At 41.0% G+C, this 22671-nt stretch overlaps 1 protein-coding gene across 5 annotated transcripts in view; it reads right to left on the bottom strand.

Annotated features, from left to right (window-relative positions):
• mtmr4 (myotubularin related protein 4) overlaps positions 1–22671 on the bottom strand; it is a 55513-nt gene that overhangs the window by 21265 nt on the left and 11577 nt on the right. For 3 of the 5 annotated variants that reach the window (XM_060862562.1, XM_060862563.1, XM_060862565.1), the window contains exons 2-3: positions 22459–22545; positions 2992–3081 (exon numbers count right to left, since the gene is read on the bottom strand). In XM_060862562.1, the coding sequence (XP_060718545.1) occupies positions 2992–3081; positions 22459–22503 (135 nt within the window). In that variant the 5' untranslated portion in view covers positions 22504–22545. Of the gene's footprint in view, positions 1–2991; positions 3082–16820; positions 17039–22458; positions 22546–22671 lie in introns of those variants that run through there. The other 2 variants (XM_060862560.1, XM_060862561.1) reach the window with 2 other exon arrangements.

Raw genomic sequence — 22671 nt, forward strand, 5'->3', positions numbered from 1 at the left:
TCGTTAAAAAAAGCAATGACAAAAATAAATATCTGCCACACGTACAACCAGTTTCTCGACCGAACTAAAACCGGATTAGCAATGACGACTCTTTTGAAACTGAATTCCTAATTGTTCCCAGGAATACCAAATGCAGTGTCGAGGATAGCTGGGTATAATTAAAGTTTAAAGATGGCCTCAAGCCTAGTGTTTAGACCGTCTGGACTGAATCCTGGTGTGGTCACCGTCGGGTACTGATCAAAACAAGCGGTCTGACAGCGAACGGACGAGGCCCGTATCGCTCCGGGTTCTAAGTGAACGCTAGTGCAGTTCGATTATAGTAATAAAGCGGAATTAACTCTGGTTCCCCCAGTTGGTTCGATTCAAGCATAATAATTATGCTTGGTTTTAAGCAGCGAGTTTCATAGCTGCAAGCTTCTAAATTGAAACAAAGGACAGAGCTGTAGTGCAGCAACACTCTGATCAGCATTAAAAAAAAGGTTGCAGCATTACATTTTAAAATTAGTTTCTTATACAAGTAGTTGGTCCAGAATTCCAATGATCAGAGCTTCAACACTCCGTAGTGAGTGGATCAAATGCCACAGATCATTTTGTATGCATGATTTCACATGTGACCCAAATACTAGAGACAGAAAGAAAAATATCATGTATGGATAAAATACTCACACCCCTAATAGGTGGATCTCTTTAATATTATAATGATTCGATCGTGCTCATCAATTAAAGGTGGGGTCTCCGTTGTTTGAGAAATGCTTCAGAAAACTGAGTCGAGCCGACAAACAAAACTAATGTGTAGCCAATGAGCAGAAAGGGGCGTGTCTTGTCAATATGGGTGGAGAGAGTGTTCAGTGCGCATGTGTGACATTAGCAGAAAGCGGTTTTAACATTGACATGGAGGATAAAAACAAAGAGAAAGCGAAGAAAGGCTTACGGCAAGGCAAGAAGTAGGACCCGTGTTAATATAGGATCAGCTTTCCAGCACTGGAGAGAACTGAAGGAGCGGGAATTTGGCCGCATATTCACAGATTGGAGTTTCCTGAGTCAATAACTCCTGAGCTAAACGCTGTTACTACACAAATAACACCTCTTTTCTATCGTAGTAATGTAGAGAGGCAGCTACAACCGCGTTTTGTGTAGTAACAGCGTTTAGCTCAGGAGTTACTGACTCGGGAAACTCCAATCTGTGAATATGCACCAACTTTACTTAAGACACCGAGTCGCTTTTTTCCTTCTCGATAGGTGAGTAACGTTGGTTTTGCTTTGTTACACAGAACTAATATATGCCGTCCTGTGCATGATTATGCTTGTGTGTCATTTTTTGCTTGTTTGTTTATCTGCAATTGTATTGTTCTTCCCTTCAGCTATGATAAAGACATTTCTTTCCATTAGTTGCCTGGATTACGCATGTATGTGTGGGCGGAGCCATCAATACAGGGGTGGGACCCATTTGGGTTAGGGGCGTGTTTGTTTTGGTGATTTCAAATGTTAACATTGACTTTCAAAAAAACGGAGACCCCACCTTTAACAGCGTTTTATTTTTTCAAATTATGGAACAACAGTTCTGGTGAAGATTTCTAGTCACTTGTAATCACTCTTTAAATGTTTTTTTTTTTGCTTCAAAATAAAAATCAGTCCTGGAAGCGAATTTCATTTACTATAAAACATCAGATTGCCGTGTTCAGGTGTTAAGCCAAAGGGTCAAAACCTCCATCCTTCATTCTTTACTTTGAATGCAATTAATTAGAAAGTTAAACACTTTAATAACACCACCGTTAGTGTGCATGCTTCTAATCCTGAGAACTGGTACTAGTGATTTCCTGCCATGTTGTTGACTACACAGCGTTAAATCAGTGCAAGTCATTAGATGAAAAGTGTGCGCTGTTCTCCATGGAGCTGCTGTGGAATTTTCTGCAGATCCCCTGCTCAGCCATGAGATCATTATTTGGATGAAACCCAGAACTCTTCCCTTCCTAATGACCATCTTTTCTCACCTTTTTTTGTTACTCAACACACGCGTGCGCACACACACACACACACTTTCCCTTTTTAGCTCCAGTCCAATCTCCCACCTCCATTCTTCATCTCTCTCTCTCTCTCTCTCTCTCTCTCTCTCTCTCTCTCTCTCTCTCTCTCCCTGGCTGGCTGTCTAATCTGACCCATGTAATTGCTTGAGCTGTAGCCGTAAGCCTTCAGCACTGTGGGCTGAGGGCTAATAAAGAAGTGGCAGGCACAGAGATGCGTGTTCATGAATGCTGGCTAAAGTAGTTATATTAGGTTTCAGTCTGCAGACAAATAAACTAAATGGTTCCTTCGATGCTATTAAAAGGTATAGTCAGTGATTTAGGTGGGAGTAAGCAGAGACTAAATACAGCCTTCGAATGTTCTGTCTGAAGCCACCCCCCCAAAATACACAAAGCTTTCAGAAACAATAGAAGAAAAGAGAAATATAGAGAAAATAGAGAGAGATTCCTTCCCTGGTTTAACAGAACAGAGGATCCATAGATAAATATTTTAATAAAGTTTTGTGATTGTAACACAATGCGCTATGTTCCCGGCCGCCAGAGAACAAGCGAACATTCGGATGAGGGACTTTAGACGAGTGATTTGTAATCATTTACATCATTTAGCAGATGCCCTTATCCAGAGCAACTTACATTTTATCTCATTTTTATACAACTAAGCAATTGAGCCTTACTCAGGGGCCCAGCGGTGGCAGTTTGGTGGATGTAGGAATCGAACTCACAACCTTCCGATTGGTAGCCCAACACCTTAACCACTAGGCTACCACATCCCTTGGTAATCACAAAGACAAAGGACCTCTCCACTAATGGTTTGATACAGCACTTAGACAATCTGGCACCAGACTCAAACAAAAAGCATAGACACCCTCTCCGTCAAGCTTTATAGGTTCGGTTATTCAGCCCAGTGGGTTCTGAATTTCAGTTCAAGTCATTACTTGGTGCATCACGTGACATAAGGAGAGCAGCTGACCTGTAGACTGTCGTCTTCTTTGACCAGCTCTTTCTGAGGGAACAGGTCCTTGGCCTGGATGTACTCCAGACTGGGAGGCCCCTCCTCACCCTGTAACACAAAAGGCAGACGCGCACACACACACACACACACACACACACACACACACAATATTACAGTAAGCATTACCCAAGCACAAATAAAATGCTACTTTTGACCATAATAACTGTGCCTAAATATGTAGACATTGATAAAACCCTGTAAAACACAAAACATTTCTGAGTTATGGTCAAACTTATGGAGTTAGATATTTAAAAATATTATTCAGCTAAAAAGAAAATGTACATAATTTCCCCCCATATTTGCAAATGTAGCTGATCAGAAAAGCTGTGAGAGAATACCTTTCATCTTGTACCCAAAGCTTTAATCCTAATGATGGCAAAATCTTTGAGTGAACCTGCCTTCCTATTAGTCGCTGAGCACATTTTCCATGTAACTCCAATGCAATATTAAAAGAGCAGACTTGAGACACCAAACCTCTATTTATTGGCTAAACTTGTGCAAAACGAAGGGAATTACTTTATACACAAATCATGTCACACACTTGCACTTTGAAACTAATGCTTCAGCAGCTACTAGGCAAGATTATTACTGTAATAGCTTTTGACAAAGCTTTTTGGAAGCATGCACACGTTAAAATCAAGAATTTACCAATACAGATTCTTAGAAGGCTTTTTTTTTGGTCTAATGTGAAATGCCATTTTTAAGCCAAGTCTTAATTTGTGATTGCAACCAACAAGGTCCCAACGATCACGTAGAAGATTAAACATTGACTGAAAAGTACCTTGAGCAATCACAGTGTGAGGTGAAAGCCCAAAGCTTTCCAGAGGAAATGACTCTGCTATAAACCCAGACAGTGCTTTCAAGTTAAAAGGTATAAACATATTATATACAAGAACAAGGTGTGCTTGCCTAAAGAACTGGTGTAAAAGAGGGAAATGGGCCAGGCACTGAGCCCTGAGATCTCTGCACTGAGGAGCAGCTGAAAGATGCGTCAGATGTCTAGCATCAGCAAAACAGCTTGCGACTAAAGTTGCACTTGTGCAATATAAAGCCATGCATCCACATACAGCTCACTGTACCGCGAACTCCACAGACATGCAAAAACGTCTTCAAGTTTCTTCTTTCGGATTTGATTCTAAATGAAATAAACAGTTATGGTGAGATGAAGTTAAACGCTTGTTTGTTCTAGTTGGCTATGTGCGGGAATGCGAATATTCATCCTGCTGATCTATCTGTTCTAAGTATAAACTGGAACAAATGCCAAAGCTCTAAATACTGGTGTGATGATGTATCCCCACACTGCAAAATGTAACTTAATGAGGCAGGCAGACAAATAAAAACACTGTAGAGACCAGTTAATACACCTGATCGGAGTCATCCACACAGCCTAAAAGGTTAAAGTTCATAAATCTCACACACACAGACGCTTTTACACCAAGTAATATTTGTTTTATTTTTGCTAACGGGCATCTGGGTATAGCATGATAAATGACTTGGACAATATTGTGTTTAGATTTTGCCCTCATTCTTCTACACAGCCAGATTTAGAGATCTGCTGCACATGACGGCGGATGAATTTGATTTTCTCTCACACTGGCTGTTGCCGATTGCCGATAGCCTCAGAGGAGAAGTTCACACCATATGATTCAATGCTGTGAATATCACTATAAAATATCGAGGCTCATCGAGTGGTTGCTGCTGAAGATCGTAGCCATTAGTTGCTAAGCCCTAAGATTAGTCTGTGACATGGAAACCTGTACTGAAATCAAATCCTGTGCAATCTTAAAATGAACCCCAAAATCCTGCATTACAGTCATCTGAAAGGCAGCAAGTACAAATGCCTATATGATATAATAATGTCTAAAGCCTGGCTTGTGCATTTGGCTTCATTACAGCAAGAAAAGGTGAGAAAATTTTAAGAGACTTCTTAAAATCACCCTGTGATGTAATTCATTCCACACCTGGCAAGTACCAACCCACAACATCATAAAAACCCTCGTAAAGGCACATACACATCTAGGATGATCCATATCCTTCTTGATCAAGTGCACCCAAACAACAGGTGGTGCGAGAGCGTGCGCGTGAGAAAGCAAGAGCACCATCCAGATGGCAGACTGTGACCTTCAAAAGGCCTCCGAATCTCTGCAACTTCAATTGTAAAGTAATGATATTCAAGTCATTCTCTCTCAGTCCATCCATCTAGTCATTCCATTAAAGTTCTAGACAAAAAAAATAAATGAGGTCATAGAGCATCAATATTGTGGTATCATTAATATTTTCAACAATATATAACAATATATATATATTTTATAACAATATAAAATAATATTTTATACTGCTTTTCATAATGTTCCCTGTTTTTAGTGGCTAATACCACAGAACGACCAAGAGGTCACTCTGCCACTATGAAATGAGGACAAACAATGACTCAGCATTTCCTGCATTACCCAACAGGATTCCTCGCCTTATCAACACACTGCCCGAGTCAGAGTTAACCTAGAGGCCAGAGATGTGGGGTGGGGGGGTGGGGGGGATTACTGCAATGAATATGTGGCAGCTAAAGAAAACCTTTCATAAGATCAAAATTCTGACCCTATCTATTGTATGCATGTGGCAGCACCCCAACGCTTTCAATCGTGAAGTTTCAGGTCAAGAGCTTCACTTATTGTTCACATTATACATTTAAATTCCAAAAATATGATCTCTCTAACTTTGACCATGACATGGATGTTTGTGCCAGATTAGCTGGTTTGCGTATTTTAGAAAATGCTGACCCTCGGGGATTTTCACACGTAGCCGGGGAAAAAAATAAAAAACCCAAAAACATCCAGTATGTGTCATTTCTGCAGCTGGAAGCACCTTGTTTAAGTGAGAGACTGTGAGCAGAAAAACATTTCAGGAGACCAACAAAAACTAAACTAAAATCAAATAAAAGAACAGGCAGGTAAAGTTATTTTTCCTTACCTAAAGTGATTTTTGGCTTAGACAAAATATTGACGTCTGACTACGTAAGTATTTTATTGACAGACATTTTGGTCAAAAACAAATTGTAACACTTTTCTCCAAAACTCAGCCACAAAGATTTGTGATAATTTGTCCTAGACATCACACACACACACACGCTAACGATTCTAAAATAATGATTAGTAAATTAAAAAAAAAAAAAAAAAGATTACATATGTTTATACACAAGACCTCTCTGATTGTTGCTTACTGGGGATATGTAAGCACTCAAAGTTTGTTTGTAAGAACATCGTATTTAACCTTTCATAAACGTTTATGACCCTACGCCTGCTTTGAATGGCTATGCACAGGATCATATTTACAGAAATAACACTGATATTACCCAGTTACAATTTGACCCACTTGCAGAATTGGCTCCTTTACTTTAGCCCCCCACAAAACCCCTCCTACTTTAGCACCGTCTCCAAGGCAAACACCAGGCTCCCATCATCCATCAGTGCCAGTGTGCCGACAGGCTGGAGACGGCATGGCAACACCCAGCGCTCTGTGTAGCCAGACATTACCTGCTGAGCTCATGGAAGAGTCAGACAGACCTTAATTGTGAGGGTCACGGAAATGTGCAGCAGTCAGACTACAAGCGAGATCAATACTGGCCTTTGAGGGTAACAATAAGAGTACCTTATAAAATATAAGAGTGACTCATTTTATTGCTTCACACAGATAAAACATCTATGCAGAACAATAAATAAATAAATACAAATCAACCCTGATACAGAAAAAAAAAAAATCTGAGTCGCATAGAAAGCCCTTCATATCCACAGGCTCTCAGATTAAGAAGAGGATCTTATCTGTCCATCAAATGCTTTGGTTTCTAAACTGCCATGGTTCACCCAATCTAAAAAGGTGTTTACTCCAAGTTAATGGGAGGGCTTTTTTTTTTTTTTAAATGAAAGCATAAATCAGGATCTAACCCATGACACTGACACCAAAGTATAGAACATCTCTTAGTGTCTATGCCAGACAAACCGGGTAAGACAGACACCTCCCGTAGCCGTCAGTATCATATCGAAAGAACATAGACACAGAAAAGTCAATGAGGAGAAGGGATAAGAGGGATGAATTAAAGATCAGAAAAGGTTGCCAGGATTCAATAAAATCGTACAATAAAGTCGTACAATAATTACATTCTGGTTTTGGATTTTATCCATGAAAATGAAAATATATGATTGAAAAAGTGAAAAAAGGAGAAGAAGGTGGGAAGTGGGAGGTGGACTGACCAAGCCGTTGTTGCTCCTGAGCTTAGCATTTTATGCAAAGAAATTAGCTCACGGACGAGGATAAAGGAAGACGCCGACTTCAGCCAGCGAACCACACAAAACCACTGATGCCGTGTAAGTGCATCGAGACGCATAAGAGCACTCCAAGGTAGCGTGTTCACCCGATGTGATTAGCCGCTACATATGAGCCCATTGGTCTGTTAATTCTACACTATAAATCCTCATTAGTCTGGTGCTTGAATGGAGAATCCAAAGAGACAAAGCGAGGGGAGACAGCGTGTTAAATGGAGAAGAAAAGAAAATCGAATAAAGAGTGAAGAACAGATTAGAGCTGACAAAAATGCTCAACACCGCCACTAACAACATGCTAAATCGCCCAGGACCACCTCTCTGAGATTGGGCTTACATCTCTGCTAGATGTTCGTTTCCGTAAATGCCAAACTGACTCAATTAGTCATATGGCACCTGAGGGACAGTGATGGTTCAACAATGCCCCTTTTCCACCGATGCAGTTTGAGTGCTGGTTTGGAGCCAGAGCCTAATTTAGAACCAGTTCTTTCTGTTTCGACCGCCAAAGCACCGGCTCTGAACCAGGAAAAGTGGTTCTTAAGTAGCACCAAAACGTTGCTGGTCTACACTTAAAAACCGCTTGTGTCAGGGGCTGTGGGCGGAGCTACTGTTAGCGCATTTGATAATGTACCTTAAGTATCCTAATGTTTAATACACTTTTACTTTACCGCGATATGATACATTATCAGCACACATGATAGTAGGTAGCTACATGCTAAGGCTAACTTTTTTGTGTGTTAATGATAAAATAACGTTATGTACTTTATCGATTACAACCTCCGTTTATACAGATTACATGGAGCTGCACGTACACGTTTTATTCACGTTTGGATGCCAATGTATGTTCGCAAAGCCATGAGCATTAAAAGTTAAGCAACATCCGCCATTGTTGATGTGTTTGCCGCTGCGCTAAAGTTGCTGGGACACGTGACACGTATACAGTGACGTCACACTCGGCGCTGTGATGGCTCTCTAGCCGGTGGAGAGGCAAAACGGTTCTTAGAAGGTTCACCAGTGGAACCAACTTTGAACAAGCACCAGTGCTAGCTCTGAACCAGCACCCGGTTCTTTCCGGTGGAAAAGGGGCACAACTCCTCCTGTAAAGCTCTCATATATTACTAACATAACTTGAGCTCTCTCTATTTCTTCCCTTTTCTTCTCTGATATACACACAACCTCTTTCCAAAGAATCCATTAAACTGATGAATGGAATTCCAATCTTTCCATTTACACTTGGCATGAGGCCACAATTGGAGACATGGCAAAAGCTCAAGTTTTCGATTAGCAAATTAGTGCATGGAAAGAAATTATTTTAAAACTGCAAAAGCCTGATCATCTTGCTCCTCAGTGTTAAATGAATACTTGCACAGAATACTTGCACTATTGCTTGTTACACCATATAAGATGATCCCAACAAACTCTTAGCTGAATTCGATTACAGGCTGTGCCATAATGGGTTCTCAAGGTCAAATTAAACAAAGAAGATCTGCTAACATGGGAAACATGGTTAAAGTTCATTATGTCCGGATTTCACTATTGCCACAAACAATATTCATAGCTCTACCATGAGTTTTGTGTAATTCTATACTGACACTTTTAGCTTTTATGCACTTCTTAATTTGAACTTTGACAGTGACAGACATTTGTTGCCAGTTTGGTCTTTTTTGTGCTCCAAGACACCAGATTTACTCAGTAATTAATTAACTACGGCAAAGTTGAGCAGGCTGGAAGCACACTATTAAACTGCATTTAAAATGGTCATGTACAGATAGAGGTGTGTGTACTTGCACGCACACACACACACTTCTAATCTTTCCCTGCAACTGAATGTAGAATTTGTATTGCAAATTGAAACGGTCTTGTGGACCATAATTGAACGGATGATTTAACACACAGCTAGTTTGTTATTACGCTAAGCTATGACTCGACTCCTGGCAAAAACTAATAGCTTAACGATATTTAATGAATTAGCAAGCTGAAGATTTGATGCACAATCCGAATTACGTTTACTTCAGTTCTAGGCTGGAACGCTACATGTTTATATGAACTCGATATGTTCTGTTCTATTTTTTGGACTTTTCAGGAGTCATTGCTGTATTAATGGCCTATTAAATAGCCTTTCATTAGTCGAACCCACTTGACAACGTGAAACGTGACTGGTTACGTTGCCAGACAGGGCTTGTAGATATGAAAGTGTTCACATCAAGAAGTTTGCACAAACGCACAGCGGAAGTCTAAAGGAGAGAGACAAAATCATTTGAATATGGGCTCATCTAGCACGAGCACCAAATTTCACAACAGCAAGCAAACATAGTGAAGAAAGAAGATTAAATCAACTGTAGCCAATTATCTTAAATGAGATAAAATGGATCTTAAAATGAAGAGATGGATGCTGGATCACCCGCCTCGTCCAGTATTCTGGAAGCTTCTCTTGCCTCAGACAGAAGCAATACGTTTCCAGAGTAACTGAACATTTCAAAAGCATGAGATTTGATACCGGCCTCTCGGAAGTCCAGCACAGATATACAAAAGGGTTATCCATCACCATCTTTCTCTTCCTGCTGCGCATCCATCTTTCCTGCTGTATGGGTTTTCGGTGCAGCGATGACGACGTGGCGAGTCGTGCCGTGTTTCGGGAAAGCGCGGGTGTCGTATTACCGAGGTCTCGTTTATAACTGCTCCGCATGGGTGTGTGATTACGCTCGAGCTCCAAGAGAGAGGCTGTGAGATCAAAACGAGAGGAGATTTTTCAAAACACCCAGGGAGAAAGAGAGAGTATTAAAGTCTAAAACTTCTCCAGACACACACCCTTACACGGTCCCAGATATACACCTATGAAAAAAGCAAACCAAATCCTACAGAAGATTTGAACCATCCATGACCTGGAGATAACTGGAGAAAAACCACATCAGACTCAGTCATTCATTAAATTTAAGGTTTTATTAATCCCTAAATTCTATGGCTACATCTTATTAAAGTTTAAGTTCATTTAAACTACTTTCAGCAGCATGCTCACCTGCTAACAGGAACGCCATTCATGCTTAACACTTACTTCTCGTCTCTTAACTCTTTGCAGCAATGCAAAGCATCCAAAGCTTTACCTTTCACACCGATGTCACCATCAACACCGTTGTGTTCATCATCTCGTGGGTCACTAAATGGAAGTCATCGAGTCTCTGAGCATCTTGGAACGTAATGTAGCTATATGATGCCGAGTTGTGTTTGGCATCAGCTTTATTTCGACGTTGGTTTTGTCATTAAAACAGGATACCACACCGGGTACCACTTGAAACCTGGTGTTCGAATAACGTCCCTATGAGATGTCAACATACCAGAAAACCTCTGCCTTCTAATCAGGAACACAGACAATACAGCAGCAATCACCAGAACCGCCAAGGACATTCCAAATGCTCCAAAATAAACATCGTTTCAGCACCAAACCCAGTGTCTAATCTTGATACTAGTGGGACAGAATTAGTTTGTTATTTATTTTATTTATTTATTGTTAAAACCTACAGTATAAATGTGTGAATTCTCTTCTGATCAGAAACGGAAAGTGCTTCCAGTGCCCCAGAACACATTCTGCGAGGTGTTTGTTCATGCCGTCAACACAAAGTGTGTGTGTGAGAAAGTGTGAGTGAAAGCGGGCTGCAAACTTGAAACCTAAACATGGAAGGAAGGAAAGAAACCTGATCCGACTGTGTAGAAAACAGTGGTTTTAAACCTCGTTCGGTTTCGACTTGTTTAGTTGCTGTTTTCTTGCCCGGTGTTCAATTTATTTTTAAAATAAAATCAATATCATTCATCAAACCCTGTTAAGAACGGTTATAACATCTTAACTACAGTGAGACTTGAGAGAACTCCTAAGCGCTATAGCCAGAAGCTATAAACCATATAAACTATAACCAAAAAAAAATAAATAAAAAAAAATAAAAGAAATGGAGAGTTCTACACTTCAGAGAGACTGAAACTCCTTCTGCACACAGTTTCACTTTCTCTCTTCTGTTCTTTCCGTCCGCCTCCCAAGGAGATGCTGCTCTCACGACACAAAGATGGAGGACACGCTGTTTTGCACAGTCACGCTTCCTCTCCATCCTCCCTTTGCTGTTTCTGAAACAGCCGTTCCCTTGGGTAGGACCTATATTAAAGAAAACTAGAAAGTGATCGCTGCTCTGTGTGCTTGACTGCCATATGGTACAGAAACACGTCGTTCAATTACTCTGCTGCTGTATGGCTATGGAAAACAGTCTCCATCTCCAACCCTGAACTTAAACCGAGCCATGTGTAGCAAAACTTTTGTTTACCACATTATTAACACTTAATATGACAAAATGCTCAAATGCTGTTCTACTGGGCATATAGTGCACAACAGGGTATATAGTGTGCTATTGATTTGTTTTAATCCTAAATGAGAGATAGAGAGAGATTCATTGAAAGCAAGAGAGAGGAGACAAAAAAAAAAGCATTAAAAAGACAGTGAGGGGAAGAAAGAAAGGACAGAGAAATGACTAGAGAGAGATTAAAATAGAGAAAATGAATGAGCAGGGTGATAAAGCATAAGAATATATGGAATGTAGAGAGAGTTCAGACCACCAGACACACACACACACACACAGATTGCAGTCCTGTTTCCATGGCAACGGCCCGTGTTTTCCGGGACCCTTTCTCTTTCAGAAATGGAATTCACACTCGTCTCCGTCTCCTCACACATCCTCCGGTCTGCGGTCACTTCCTTCTATATAAACATGATGCTGCCATGTGGAGCAGCCTGAGGAACCTAATCTTATCAGGGGCTTTGCTCTGGATTAGATTATCTTTTATGGATTAGGACGTTACTGACGGACCGTCTCTCCCTCACTCCGTCACGCACACAGATTGTACAATACCACACTACATTATCTTGCTGCATCATGGTCCAGATTCTCCAGATTATATCCTACTAAAAGAGAAAGCTGAATTAATAAAATACTCACAATTATTTGTCAATTATTATGGAGGATTATGACACTATTATACAGTATACTACGCTACGCTAAACCATAACGGCTATAAAAAACACCAAACTCTTGTCTGTAAGACACTGAGACCTGAATAAGAGCCAGATATCTTGAGGACATTGTAAGAAAATGAGCAAACCAAAATTTCTTTATACACTTTATAATTTTTCAGGAAAAACCCTTTTAATTACAGCAGTGAGAAAAGAGTGGAGTGTTAAAAACAATGTGAGAACGTTTATTCACTCCTTGTCATCTCTCTTCTTTTCCTGAACGATAATTAATATTCCACAGATTTTAAGAACAGGAAGACATGGACGAACGCGCACAGACATCCTGCCTGAGCAGGAAAAGAAACGAACACATCTGATTGCTGGAAAAACGCTGTGTTCCTTCTAACGGTCACTGATTTATTGATACGCCCTAACCAACAGAACAACTCATGATGCTTCACGCTAAGCATGAGTCAATCACAGCATCACTCGTCACATTTCTTGATCAATTCCCTCCATGTTGAAACAGATGTGTAGTGACTGGCCTTCACTCTGTCATGCTGTGGTTATTCGTTTAAGTGTATTAAAGTATCATCTCAGGAAGTGTTTCCTTTCCTCGTCACCCGTGGCTTGATCATTAGGGATACATTTACATTTATCTCGGTCCATTGTTTCAAATTCAATTCATTTTAATTTTCATAACACTTTTAACAAAGAAAACATGAGCTTTGGAGAAGATCGTCACAAGGCATCATCACAGCTTCTGACCTTAACGCGGGTGTAACTGATCACACTGACACACAGGAGGATAAAAGGCACTTTAACGCTGGTGTCCGTCTCGAGCTCAAACACTCGCGTCATGACCTCCACAACCAGACTGAAATAGATCGAAGACATGGATATCTACTGTCGTGTAAAACAAAATGAACAATGAAATATTAAAAAATATACATGCATGCAGACCCAGAAGGTGGTGTTCACCTTTAACTGGTTTACATGCACACAACAGCAACACTCAATTTATGAGAAGTAAATTATAAAAATTAACTCAGGAGAGCACTCCCAATTTTCTTACTTAATTGGTCTGGGCCAGTTCTCCCCAATCATTTGACAGATACTACCATCAGTGCATTCTTCAGTGCTCCCTGATCAGATAGAGCAACACACTAGGAAGAAAGTGCTATCCACAACCTTCCACATTCACTGGCTCTGTGTCTGAACGCCAAAATTTGCTCTCTTGGACTCCCGGCCGTATTACTGTCAGGATTTGAACTTCTGTGCCACTCGGGACGGTCACATATTTCTAGAAAACACAATCCTGGCTCAACAATGCAACAGCCTACTGTGGAAGCAAAATCTCCTGTTTCTCTCGTCAGTCACAGTGACACTATCCAATAGTGTGTGTGTGTGTGTGCGTGTGTGTGAGAGAGAGAGAGAGTGTGTGTGAGAAAGAGAGAGAGAAAGGTCTGCACGTGTTGGCATGACCTCTGACCAGCAGAAAGATACAACTGGTTGGCAATATAAGAGAGTAAAGCACAAGGTCTGAATCATGTCAAACTACTAGAAAATACTAGAAAACTGGACATGTGAAGCAGCAGCCAGTGGAAAACATTTACAAAAGGCTCCAGGTTCCGGCTCAAGAACAAAAGAGTTCTGTTTGAAAACTTGCAAAACCACACACAGGAACGGCACAATCAGAAAATACATCAAACACTTCAGAGCTTCACAAATAGTCGCAAGTGACTGCGTGGGTTTCCTTCAGGTTCTCTCACAAGACCAGACTGTATTCTTGGCTGGATTGTAAATAACCATAAAGATAAAACATCTTAATGCCACACATATCGTGCAACACATTCACAACAGCATCTTTGCCTCTGCAGTTCCACAACAATTTGCACATCTACTCACTGCGGTCACATTATGCTCATAACTAAAAAGGGTGTGAAATCACACGCAGTATTCAAATAAAAGAATTTCCCTGCAGCTCAAAGTACTGATTAAGTGCTTTTTTGTTTAAGAGTCTAAATGTTTTCAGAATTAAAGTAAAATCCAGTCATCTTGATTTAGTACAAGAAGAAAAATGCTAAAAAAAAATAAATACTTTGTGGGGGGGGAAGAAACATTTTGAGAAGAATAATCAGATCTAATCACAGGAATAACATCCAGTAAGGTTCAATATGTCTCCCATCTGCTGGCTCGGGTTAGAGCTACACACTCGCCAGGCAGCGCTGGACACTGTGCCAGCTCATAAGAGCCGCCATAGGAGTTATAACACCCACAAACACACCCACAAAAAGCTAGCTTATAATAATGCATGTGGAAGAAAGCAGATACTTGATAAGGATGCACCACACACATACACAGCTCATGTTGCTGTACTGATTGGTTTAGCGGAACAGTGTAAGAGCATCAGAAATGGAAAAAAGCTTCTGCTGTTCAATCAGAGCCATTTAGTGCTCCCTGTGAAGCGATCACTCATTACTTGTTATCTAAAAACAGCAACACATCACCTTAGAGAACGGAGGTCATCACTGTCATATTCAAAACACCCTTCTACTGCCAGATGGACGAACACCACACACACACACACACACACACACACACAAACTATGATCATTAGATGATTATACTACTTTTTTGAGTTGAGTTTCAACAGGAGTAAAGTAGAAAAATCAAATCAGCAGGAGCTCCAACTTTAAACAATGAAACAAACAGAAAAAAAGAATGAATTGCAGACACAATGGAGGAGAGAGAGACATAAAAGAAAATCAGTGAATTGAAATTTTTTTTTTTTTTTAGAAAAAAATGCAAGAAAAATGCAACAAAGACGACTTATTTACAGATACTTCTGGGGAAAAAAAACAAATAACAAAAAAAAAAACAGCTCAGTTTATAACAAACGAAGGGTTTTAGATTTAAAAGAAAACATCTCTCTTAAAAGCATGTGTGAGGACTGTGCGTGTGTGTGTGTGTGTGTGTGAGAGAGAGTGAGTGAGTGAATGAGAGAGAGATACAGAGAAAGCACTTTATTTGGAGCCTATTAATTTTTTTTTTTGCACTTGGCCAAGGTTATACTGTTTGATCTGTTCACGAATTTCTGATTCCAATCTGGATCGCATTCAAAATGCTATTCAGAAATCCATCACAAACCATTTAAAGAGCAAAACTGGACTAAAGTAGTCTGTCTGCATGAATCCAAGCTCGCGTACGTCTCGATGGAGTCTGGACGGCAATAAAAACACGCCTTGCTGAACTAGACGTCTATGCACGTTTCTTTCGGTCACGTTTCCAAAAGTAGACTCTTTACTCGACACTTATTTAGCATCTCTTGAATGATATGGCAGCTTTTCCAGGTAGTTCATACATGCTGCATCCAAACAACGGAATTAAAATCCACCACAATTCATCCTGCATTTTACTTTCCTCTGCCCTCAAATCACCTTCACTTTTCAGATGTGATCAGTCGCTGTGTAACGTCGGCCATGTCCGTACTGTAAAACAAATGGCTTTGGGAGTCTCCCAACCCCTGAGACTCGATCAGCCAATCGGAGGCAGTAAATAGGACACGGGGCGGTGTCGAGAGATTAAGAGGTCACCTGCAGATGATGAACTGAGCAACTGCTCGGTTCTGAGAGACGTTTTCTGCTCCAGCTACCAGCCCTGACTCAATTCCTACCCCAGCAACACAGAGCACAGAATTATGAGGTGAGAAGTAACTTCACTCACATCAGCACGGACAGTATGACAGCAGATAAAACTATTTGACGGATAGAAAACAAACCTAATCTTTGTAGACTGAGAGAACGGAAAGAAAGAAGGCAAAATTATCTGATGGAAGGACAAAAACAAAATAGAGAAAAAGATGCAATGACTGAGGATAACAATAGGAATGACAGCAACTGTAAAAGAAATGGAGAGAGAATGAGAAAACGAGACTGAGAAAGATAGACAGAGACGAGAGAGAACTCGAGACAGACAAAAGAAAAAAACAAAAACAAAGAGATTGTGAAATAGACAGAACAGGAAAAGAGAAACAGAGACACAGAGATAGAGAGAACACAGGGGAAATGAAGACAGGAGAAAAGGGCAGAGACTGTAATACTGTAAGTGAATACAGATTCATCCATAAAGCAAAGTGAAAAAGTGAATAAGAAAAAAAAAAGGGACGAAAAGAAAAGGACAAAATAAAATCTTAGAACTTTCCTCTATAGCACACAGAGCAACACCGCTAACTCGGTTACACGGTCATAATAAAATCAAAAGGATAAGAACGGCGTCTCGCTCCCTCTCCCACCCTCCCTCTATTCTATTTCTTTCTTTCTCTCGCTCTCAGCACAGGATGCTCAGTCACTCCGGTTGGCATGGTGAGCTCACGTGGCATGCCATCTTTATTAGTGGACAATACACACCATCACACACTATACTATATCATCATGCTTTCACACTCTCTCACTCACTCACTCACACACACACACACACACTCCACTTACAAAGCAGTTGAGCATGGAGCAGGAGACGCGGTTGACCCGGCTCATGGCGAGAGGGGGCAGGGCTCGGTCGCCCCGGAGACACACACTCGCAGAAGCAGCACTATCGGCAAAACCATCCTTCCTTCTCCTTCTGCTTTGGCACCTTCCTCCTTGCTCTCTCATACACATGCGGTGCAAACACAGCCCTGCTACCCTGCTCGTTCTCTCCACACACACACACACACACACACACACACACACACACACTGCTGTGTCAGGAGAGCAGGCAAGATGCCATTAAAGAGGAAAGAAAACGCACAGAGTCTAATCCGTTTGACCCTGTTGCTCAAAAATGACAACAAAGTCTATGTTAAAGGATGAGAGCAGCATAGAAGCAGAAAATAAAACATAAAAAAAAACCACAATGGAAAAGAGAAGCACCGGCAGCCGGACTGAAGATGAAGAGCAACAGAGAGGCAGCAAGCGAAAGAAACAGGGTATTGCCTGATGCTAAGCTCCGCCCCCTGACAATCGCATCCCCTCCACTCACGTGCATCTTGTGCTCCTCCCTCCCCCTTCAGAGATTTCATCTGCACTAGTCTGCTACCTCAGCTACAGCAGCCAGTACACACAAACACACACACACCTTATTTTGAGGACGATCGTTATCTTCGCTCAAACGTGTGATGTGTCAATGACTACTAATTCATCCTCCTTCATAGTTACCCTTAACGAACACACACATTCAGTAGTGGAGGAGAGATACACTCTCCTCTATGCTGCATGCCTTAAGGAGGAGGAGGAGGAGGAGGAGCGATGCATTGGCATACAGTCACGATGGTCGAGAGAGGTAGAGAAACAAGGAGAAAGCAGGAAGAGAGAGGGGGGGGGAGTGAAAGAGGGCGCTAGTGAGCATGCAGAGTGCACGAATGACACAGCAATCTGAGTGCACCCCCCCACCCCCCAACCCCGCCACCACCCCTTCTCTCAGCAGCACTCTGCAGCATTTACGGCAATAGAATGGAGAACACGCTGTACCGGTCAGATGCCCCGTAAGCTGAACGTGACCTGGCGTGTGATGTCACTGCAGAGGATGACGGCTGAGACAACAGTACGTGTCACGCTCCGCATCCTACATGACTCCCTCTGTGCATCCTTGCGAAATCAGCTGGGAGTCACATCTGCAGCGTCCCAAAATGAGTCACGCATCATGAGTCGCAAATCAATGAGATTTCGATTCTGAGTGAGAGTTACAAATAGATTCACGTGCATCCTGAACTAGGGTTCTAGTGAAATCAAATTTCACTGTTTGACTGCATTTTACCTCACGAGCAGCAGAGGGCATTAAAAACCTTATTTTGATCAAATCTGTCTGGAAATAAAATCTTTATTATGCAATATCCAGGTTTCAGTTTGACTGTCAAAATGTCTGTTATCGGCTTAGTGATTTCTGGTCCCACTCTGCACTTTTGGAGAGAGTGTGTGTGTGTTACAGAATGGGAGGAGCACGGGGGGGGGGGGGGGGAGTTGGGGGGAGAGCACACTAAGGGACTGGCAATTAGCTGATTAGTTGGAGTGAACGTTAGCATCATGCAGGGAAGCACAGAATATGCAGCGTAAGGGGAAATACCACAAATAGGATATGTTTATCGTTTCCTTTTCTCTCCAACATGTGCAAACATTTCACAGGTTTAATGAGGGACAGGCAGCCTGAGGATTTCCCCACTATGGGTTTAATCCAGTTGTTGTAAACAAAGAGGCCTGTTCAATATGTGGTCCCAGTTAGTACACAAACACCATCTTCTACCAAGAGGCTAAAAAAAAAGGCAAGCAATGGAGAGAAAGTGTAATGAATAACTTAAAAACAAATAAATTCAAATTATTCAAAAATAATTCACATTTGTAAACACTGATCACTGCATTACACACCAATAGTCTTTTTTCAGATAGATTTCTACCCAAAATAATGTCTATCCATCATAGATCACATTAGAAATGATGTTTTTTCCAGGCAAAAATATCCTGAATTTCAGTAACAATCAGAAACGTTTATTTTAGTGCATCACTACCAATCACCAGAGATGTGAGGGAACACAGAGAGACCGAGAGAGACAGACAGACACACACACACACCTGATATGTTTCTGTTCAGTGGAGTAGAATTCAGTGTGTCCTTCTTTCCAAAAATAACCCCAAACATGTTTCTTCACATGGCCGGTGTCACAACAGCTCAGTATCGCTACACAAGAAACTACGGCTGCAATAAAAGTCGGTTTACAAGTTATTTGTTAGTTTATAAAATGACAATGCCGGAATCAAATATATATATTGGAGTTTCTCATCGGTGCGGTACAGAATGGTCAGTGCTGCTGCATTCACTATTGCATTATATTCCACACAACAGAAAAGTGTGCGCTCTTACATTTCTCTCATGCACCATACGGCCAAACATTTTAACACACGAGCGTCACACCCATACATGGTTCTTCCCCAAATGCCACAAACACAGAAGCACACAATTGTACAGGATGTCTTTATATGCTGTAGCTTTAGTTTCCATTCACTGTAACCAGGAGGCCCAAACATGTTCCAGCATGACAAGGCCCCTGTGTATACATCCAGCTCCATGAAGACATGGTTTACCCAAGTTGGAGTGAAAGAACACGAGTGTCCTGAATAAAACCCTGACCTCAACCTTTGGAACGAACTGAGATGCTGACTGTGCACCAGCGCTCCTTGCCTGACCTCAGTAATGCTCTTATGGCTGAAGGAGTACAAATCATCACAGCCACACACCAAAATCTAGTTTAAAAACTTCCCAGAAGTGTAAAGGTTATTATAACGGAAAAAGAATGGACTACATGCGTACTGGGAAATCTTTTACTCGACCGTAACAATCCGTTGAAGTGACCTTTGCATCGGACACATGTTGTCGATAAACTACTCAATAAGCCACATTAACATTTCCTGTCTGCACTCAGAAAGCACTGACTGGGTGGTTTACATTTTTCACGTCTATTTAACTGTCCACTCAACAGCATGATATTCCCATCTAAGTTTGGTTTAACACCAAGTACGTCTGGATTCCTTCAGCACAGGTGACTGGGCGAGGACCAAGCATCAGATTAGGCCTGGAGCATTCGGCTTATTGAGCCGGTTTACCATTTCTTCATTCCTTGGTTCAAAACAACAACAGCTTAGTCAAGTAAGAATGCGGAGATTACAAGTCAGACACATGTTTGCTGTGGCATCTGGAGAATTAACCAGAAGGAAGAAGATGGTGCGGCAGATTAAAAACAGATGATGGCAAAAGACAGCATGAAGAAGAAGGAGGGATGTGTGCTCAGGTCTTTTCTTGACTGGTGCTCTCAATTACATCACCATGGCACTTTTCTTTACAACACTTGCATAACAGGAACTGAAGGTCAAACACGATGATTCAGATTTTCTTTGCCCAACATTGCAAAAAGTTCCCTTATGGTTTGCAAACATCTAAATAGAAATAAACAAACACACATACAGGAAATATTTCTGGAATCCTCCATCACAGCCACTTTCACTTACTGTTCATATAATCCTCTACATTCACCAGCAGAGTAGAGAAGGTGTGTGTGGAAGTTATTCATAAACACACACACACACACACTCCAGAGTTTACTGTAACTCAAATAACCACGCTTTACAACTGTGCTCTACAGAAAATAATATTGAAAATATAGAAAACCTGGAGAAACGAGTGAGTTTCAATGCGAGTGAGGCATCAAGGCACTTACTCCCTGATTTCAGACACATGACTGGTCTTTCTTACACTTTGTTTTTGTAGACCAAAGCCAAAACAGTCTAGAGTGTTTAAAAACTAAATAAAGCTGTACAGGAAAAGATTAAGTGATTACATGTGTGTGTGCGCATGTGTGAGAGCGTGTGTGTGTGTGTGTGTGTGTGTGTGTGTGTGTGTGAGAGAGTGCTTGCTCAAGAAAAACATGTGATATGAAGAAAGGCAGAACTACAAACTAATTTTGAAAGTGCATTACTGAAAATTGCCCACAAATCTGGCATGGAGGAAACTTTCCTGCGGTTTATAAAAACATGATGTGAGAACTTTTAAGAAGCCGACATTTAAATTCGCTTGAATGAGCAGAATGCATCAGTATAGAAACCCCCTTGTAACCAAGATTAATATTCACTAGTGGCAGATGTTTATCTTAAGTTTCATAAATACTCCGTGAAATTTCATAATTAACTGGCAGCATTTTCAAATTTTTTTATTTCTTACTTGCACAAATAATCTGCATGATGTTTAGAGCATAAAATATTAGTTCAAGCCGTGACCTCGGCAGGAGTGCGGTAAATAGTGAGAAAACACTAATTTACGCATCCAACCCAATCTAAATAATAGTTTGCTTTCTAATTGTTTTTTTTTTTAACAACAACAATAATAATCATCTTTCTACTCTGCAGACTGTTTCAGGAACGGTTTTGTTTCGAGAGGATGTGCACAAGAACGGTACAACTTGCACCTTGGTAATGACTTTATTTTGAGCTTTGATTTGCAGCAGGTTTGTTTACTGACGTGTTTAAAGATCATTCAGCTTTGTTAACTATATAACAGATTCATATAAAGGTTTTTTTGTTTTGTTTAAAAAAATAAAAAGAAAAAATTTATAATGATTTATGCAACTGAAATTGAAAGTACAAACTTATCTTAATTTTTCAGTGGCACGGATAAGGAGGAGGAGATGCTTAATAGCCCTTCCTCTAATTGTATACATTCACGAAGATTCACAAAACAAACAAACACTTCCTAAACATCTGCTACCTATCCTACAACTGATTTTATAAGCCCCTCAAATCCATTCAAAAGGGGGAGAATTATGAGAGCTGACTGGATGTAAGGCCAGATCGGTCATCATAAAAGCTGTGTGTGGGGGGAAACCAGGACATTGCATAACAGGATGTACACAGTCCTCTGGTGATGGTCAAATATAGGCAGAATTATTTATTCTGTGTAGTTCAGGAAGACAGCCCACATTTCTAACGGTCTTACATTTACATCATTTAGCAGACACTCTCATCCATTATTTTTATACTCTTGTTTCAGTTTATACACCTAAGCAATTGAAGGTTAAGGGCCTTTGCTCAGGGGCCTGCAGTGGCAACTTAGTGGACCTGGGATTCGAACTAGTGACCTTCTGATCAGTAGTCGAACACCTTAACCACTGAGCTACCACATCCCATTCTTGAAGAGGGTCAGAATTAAAATCTTCCTACACTAAAAACCATGAAGGTAAATGTGATTTTTAGGTTTCCTTTCCACAAAAATTTTAGGTTTCCTTCCCACAAATAGGAAAGAAAAATAGACAAATCATCCTACTGCATTAAGGACAAGGTGACATTTTGCAGAGGTTTAAACGGACGTGTGAATGTTCAGAATGAACTGGCTTGGCATTAGCGACAATCAGACTACATGTTTTACTATAAATGTATATTGTGTGTGTGCCTGATTGCATGCACAAAGAACATGATCGTACAGAAAAGCTCTCATTACAAATACAATGTACATCAGCATGCTTACACCACAGACAAGAGATGGTGCCTGCAGGAAGCAGAAAGAAGTGACTGGAACCCCAACACACACAGACACACAGACACACAGCCCTACCATGTTGTCTGTGGAGGTGTTAAGCGGGTCTCGACTCTGGATCATCCAGTGCTCCAGCTTTCTCCTCCTGTGGTTCTATGTGGGCTCCTGTTGAAACAGCAAACACAAGTCAGTCACAGACAACACACACACACACACACACACAGCGATGCTCAGATGTTAATCTGGTTTTGCTTGTGTGAAGCAATAGACCACACAACCATATTAGCACTG

Source organism: Tachysurus vachellii, chromosome 26 (genome assembly GCF_030014155.1).
Source record: "Tachysurus vachellii isolate PV-2020 chromosome 26, HZAU_Pvac_v1, whole genome shotgun sequence".
Taxonomy (NCBI): domain Eukaryota; kingdom Metazoa; phylum Chordata; class Actinopteri; order Siluriformes; family Bagridae; genus Tachysurus; species Tachysurus vachellii.